This window comes from Mandrillus leucophaeus, unplaced genomic scaffold (assembly GCF_000951045.1).
Source record: "Mandrillus leucophaeus isolate KB7577 unplaced genomic scaffold, Mleu.le_1.0 Scaffold34, whole genome shotgun sequence".
In the NCBI taxonomy this organism is placed as follows: Eukaryota; Metazoa; Chordata; class Mammalia; order Primates; family Cercopithecidae; genus Mandrillus; species Mandrillus leucophaeus.
In genome coordinates this window covers 21,740-26,887 of record NW_012103587.1, presented here as the reverse complement: position 1 = coordinate 26,887, position 5,148 = coordinate 21,740, and the positions used below count along the sequence as shown (strand labels likewise).

Sequence of the window (5,148 nt, the reverse complement as noted above, 5' to 3'; positions counted from 1 at the left end):
GGGATTATAGGCGTGCGCCATCATACCCGGCTAATTTTGTATTTTTAGTAGAGACGGGGTTTCTCCATGTTGATCTGGTTGGTCTTGCACTCCCAGCCTCAGGTGATCCACCCCCCTCAGCCTCCCAAAGTGCTGGGATTACAGGCGTGAGCCACCACGCCCAGCCTCGAAAAAATTTTTTTTAGAAATAGCCAGGTACGATGGCTCACACCTGTAATCCCAGACTTTGGGAGGCTGAGACAGGCAGATCACCTGAGGTCAGGAGTTCAAGACCAGCCTGGCCAACATGGTAACACCCTGTCTCTACTAAAAATACAAAAATTAGCTGGGCCTGGTGGCAAACGCCTGTAATCCCTAGCCACTTGGGAGGCTAAGGCAGGAGAATCGCTTGAACCCGGGAGGAGGAGGTTGCAGTGAGCTGAGATTGCGCCACCATACTCCAGCCTGGATGAGGCAGTGAGATTCCATCTCATAAAAAAAAAAAAAAAGAAAATTGAAGTGAATTTAGAGACAGGGGACACAATTCAACCCCTATCTTAGACCCTAATCAAACCCTTCCACTGGTGTCTGTGGAGTGTTTCTTTTTCATGCCTCCCCTGTTTTTATCTTCTCTGTGTCTATCTGTACTTCTCTAACCAGGATCTTTACAGCCATAATGCCCATGGTAGCAGCTGGACTGATAATAGATGACCCCACACTGCAGCCTGTCCGACGACTTGTTTCCCTTGTAGGCACTGTGTGTGTGTTTGGGTTTTGTTTGAGCTATGCCCTTGGAATGTCTGCTTCGGCTACTGCTGGGGCTGACCTGTCTCCCCTGGCCACTTAAGCTGCATGGCCACCACCTGTGTGCTCCATTTGACGTGGATGTTGAGTGTGATTTCAGCTGTGCCATGGCTGTGCTCGGTCTACTCGAGCGAAGCCTCAGAATTCTCGGCTCTGTCACCGATAATTCTTTTTGTCTCTTCTGTTTCTGTTCTAAAACCACCTTGCCCATGATCCAGTAAAGAAGGTCCTTTAAGTGACGGGTCAGTAATCAACGCCCACTGCGGTCCCCGAGTGACACTAACCCTGTGTTTTTGATGTTCACCCTGTAGCTTTCTAAACTGCTTTGTTTTCCAAGCCATCTTCAAGTCGGCCATTTGATCTTGTTTTAAAAAGAAAGGCAGAGGAGGGAACCAGTGTTTTGATTCTGTCTGTTGGAAGTGCTAAGTGGCCTTCCTGCTTACCTGAGGGAGGGAGAGGTGAAGCATAATCGTGATGTGTTGCTGCTGTATTTTTGGCCAGCTAATTGCCTGGATTACCCTATGGAAAGAGCTCACAAATAACCCGGTGTGAGAATCGTGCCTTCATTCACCAGCACACTTACCTGTCATAGAGAAAAGGCATCTTAGTTGCTAGGGAGAGTTTCATCAGATAAACTTGGCTTGCCATAGCTTTGCAATGAAAGATCAGTTTATTTCTGGTAGAAAGTGATTGTAGGATCCAGTAACCACAGAAGAGTGAAATCATTTTCACCCAGATGTGATTAAAACTAAACTCTACAGGCTGCAACATTAGCAACCAGCAAACAGAGGGAATCAAAAATAGTTTATCCGAAGCTTTGATTTCACAGTGGCTTTGTTCCTATTCTTGCCTCCCAGGAAACATAACATAGCTATTATATGATATCTCTTACCAAGTTCAGAGCCATCATTCACATAGTGGCAAACGCCTGTAATCCCAGGCGTTGGTGACGGCCGGGCTCAACAGCTCATGCCTGTAATCAGAGCAGTTTGGGAGGCCGAGGCAGGTGGATCATTTGAGGTCAGAGTTTGACACCAGCCTGACCAACATGGTGAAACTCATCTCTACTAAAAATACAAAAAAATTAGCTGGGGCGGTGGTGTGCACCTGTAATCCCAGCTGCTTGGGAGGCTGTGGCAGGAGAATCGCTTGAACTCGGGAGGTAATGGTTACAGTGAACTGAGATCAAGCCACTGCACCGCAGCCTGGACGACAAAGCGAGACTCTATCTCAAAAAAAAAAAAAAAAAGAGTAGAACTTGGTGACAACAGAAGGAATCTTAGTAGAGCCTGGTAGTATCAAAGGACAGTTTTAGGAAGAGCTTTTGGGAATTCCTCAAGGTAGGCCAATTTCAGGTTCACTGACCAGGGTCCTAGTTCGTTTACATGACCTCAAACCAGACCTTGTTTTAAATGGACTACTTTGGCCACGCACAGTGGCTCACGCCTGTAATCCCAGCACTTTGGGAGGCCGAGGCAGGTGGATCACCTGAGGTCAGGAGTTTGAGACAACCCTGGCCAGCATGGCGAAACCCCATCTCTACTAAAAATATAAAAACTTAGCCAGGTGTGGTGGCGGGTGCTTGTAATCCCAGCTACTCAGGATGCTGAGGCAGGAGAATCGCTTGAACCGAGGAGGCGGAGGTGGCAGTGAGCCGAGATCGCACCATTGCACTCCAGCCTGGGCAAAGAGAGCGAAACCCCATCTCAAAAAAAATAAAATAAAATAAATGGACTACCTTGCAAGGTTTTTGCTTGTGACTTTTTTGTCTTTTGTTTTTCTTTATTTTTTCTACAGTAACAAACTCAAGTGTGCTTGTGACTTCTGCCTTTATCTTTCAGGCATCTGAAAGTTCCTGATGGCTCTCTCTGATCAATATGCAACAGTCACAGCTCTTTTAAAAAGACCTATTGGTCTACCTCAGTTAAAGTCTGAGGCCAGACTCACTGTGGCTCTGTAGCTGGTTACAGTGATACAGTCTAAAGGCTTTTACCATTAAATCCATTTTTGAAAGTCCAAATTGATGTTTCCCAAATTTTGTATCAGAGAACCATGCATACCATGTTTTACATATACACACACACACACACACACACACACACACACACACATATATATATATATTTTTTTTAGACAGAGTCTCGTTCTGTTGCCCAGGCTGGAGTGCAGTGGCGTGATCTTGTCTCACTGGAACCTCCGCCTCCCAGATTCAAGCGATTCTCCTGCCTCAGCCTCCCAAGTAGCTAGGATTACAGGCATGAGCTACCACGCCTGAATAATTTTTGTATTTTTAGCAGAGAAAGGGTTTTATACCATGTTGGCCAGGCTGGTCTCGAACTCCTGACCTCAAGTGATCCGCCTGCCTTGACCTCCCAAAGTGCTAGGATTACAGGCATGAGCCACTGCGCCCAGCCCATAATATATTTTTTATTGTCTCATTTTTCTTAAATACCTCCTTTAGCCTCATCCTAAGCAGTAATGTCCATGAAATCTGGGCCACAATTTCCTGACATTAAACAAATACAGAACTATTTAAATTCGAAATACTCATCTGTTTACAACAGAATCATCTTATATTCCACATGGCTTTCAAGTTTTCTTTTCTCTGCGTCATTACGGTAATTAAAGAAACCCATGATTTGTTTCAGTAGCTTTTGATTTCCACTGGTAACGGGATAAATCCTCTGTAGCTGCTAAGGTGGAAGACACCTCACACATCACATCAACATGCATGCCTTGACCATACCGCGTGACCTCCAAGGTACCGTGTCCAAATGACACGCAGAATACCCCGCTGCTTTCTTAGAATAACTTTGACCTGCACCCCCGACTGTGTCTTTCACACCTTGAATTGATTTGCTCTCTTCTGAGTTTGCTGCTGTTTGTCTCCGGCACTGCAAAAACTGTGACGTGCACAGCAAAGGGTCAGTTCTCATTTCTGTGTTTGCTTTCCCTTCCAAAGGTTTAGCTTCTTCTCCCGAGATAAGAAGCGCCTGGCCAACACGCAGAGAAACGTGCACATCCAGGAGTCCTTTGGACAGTGGGCAAACACCCACCGTGATGACGGTTACACAGAGCAAGGACAGGAAGCCCTGCAGCACCTGTGACCTTGGCCCATCTCCACCCTCCAACCTGGACTGCCCGCCACCAGCGCCTGCAACCGAACTGCAGCCCAGGGTCGCTGCTGCCTCAAGCCTCTCGGTGCAGACGCACCCGGAAAACTGACCCCTCAAACAGACTGTCTGATTTGAGGATGGACATTGAAAAACTGACGCCAAACTCTAAAGAAATGTTTATTTATACCCAGGGCTATCACCGTTTCTAATAGATGACTCTGATTCCATAGGATATATATTTAATAATCCCACAGACAGAGGCCAGACTTCTGCGTTAATTTCAGTAACACAAGCTTCTTTAAGCCAAATACATCACTTGCCACTATCACTGCTGTTTGACTTGCTTTGTATAAAATGCTATGTGTAGAGGTGTTATTATCATAGGTGACATAGTTCAGCAGGAGGCATGGAAGGGCTAGATCTTCATTGGTTACATTCATGAAATTGTGATGGCAATGTCTTAAACAGAATGTATCCATCAGGCAGACAAGGAGTCTGAAGTCACAGGCTCAGTCGCCCAACTCAGACACAAAGCCACAGACAATATGGATGATGGTCCTCCTACGCAGAAACTGGAGACAACTTTGCAGGCGCCCTGGCTGCATTCCTGATAATGCCTAGAGCATGTAGCAATGTTCAAGGCAGGTGCCTTGGAATCTGCTGTGAGTTATGCAGTACTAACCAAACAAAGTTGCTAAGGATGAGATGTTGCAACATTTCTTGTGTGCCTGTTTTTTCCTGACATCTTTTTTTTCCTTTTAGGATTCATTAAGTCATATACTTAGTCCCCTGCAAAGAAGACAAACGTCCCAGAGCAGACTGAAAGTGGAGCGTGGGATCCTAGGCAATGCAGGAGGGCAGGTGGGGGAGCTGTAGCAGAACAAGGGTGCTAGGTGGGAAGCTGACTTGGGGACCACATGTCTGACTGACTCACAGGGCTGCCGCAGCAGACGGAGAGCCAGATGCTCTGCTGCAACTGGTGAGTTGGAGGCTTGCCCACATAACACTGTCTTTCTCTCCACCTGCCAAGCATCCAGGGCACAGGGCTGGGTGCTCAGAGATTGAGCGAGGTAGCATCTCCTACCAGCACTCAAGTTGATCAGGGCCACATTCTAAATATTCTACTGAAGTTTGCTAAGAAACCATCAGTGAGGCCGGGCACAGTGGCTCACGCCTGTAATCCCAACACTTTGGGAGGCCAAGGTGGGTGGGTCACTTGAGGTCTGGAGTTCAAGACCAGCCTGGCCAA

At 46.8% G+C, this 5,148-nt stretch overlaps 1 protein-coding gene and 1 long non-coding RNA gene across 3 annotated transcripts in view; one reads left to right on the top strand and one right to left on the bottom strand.

Annotated features, from left to right (window-relative positions):
* The window catches only part of RILPL1 (Rab interacting lysosomal protein-like 1), a 63,406-nt gene extending 59,182 nt beyond the window's left edge, over positions 1 to 4,224 (top strand). The window contains exons 7-8 of one of the 2 annotated variants that reach the window (XM_011988856.1): positions 640 to 727; positions 3,746 to 4,224. In XM_011988856.1, the coding sequence (XP_011844246.1) occupies positions 640 to 727; positions 3,746 to 3,751 (94 nt within the window). In that variant the 3' untranslated portion in view covers positions 3,752 to 4,224. The remainder of the gene's footprint in view (positions 1 to 639; positions 728 to 3,745) is intronic. The other variant, XM_011988855.1, reaches the window with a different exon arrangement.
* A 15-nt stretch (positions 4,225 to 4,239) lies between these two features.
* Positions 4,240 to 5,148, bottom strand: part of LOC105545824 — a 15,192-nt gene continuing 14,283 nt past the window's right edge. Inside the window, exon 2 of the long non-coding RNA XR_001006989.1 lies at positions 4,240 to 5,140. This is a non-coding gene — a long non-coding RNA (uncharacterized LOC105545824). The remainder of the gene's footprint in view (positions 5,141 to 5,148) is intronic.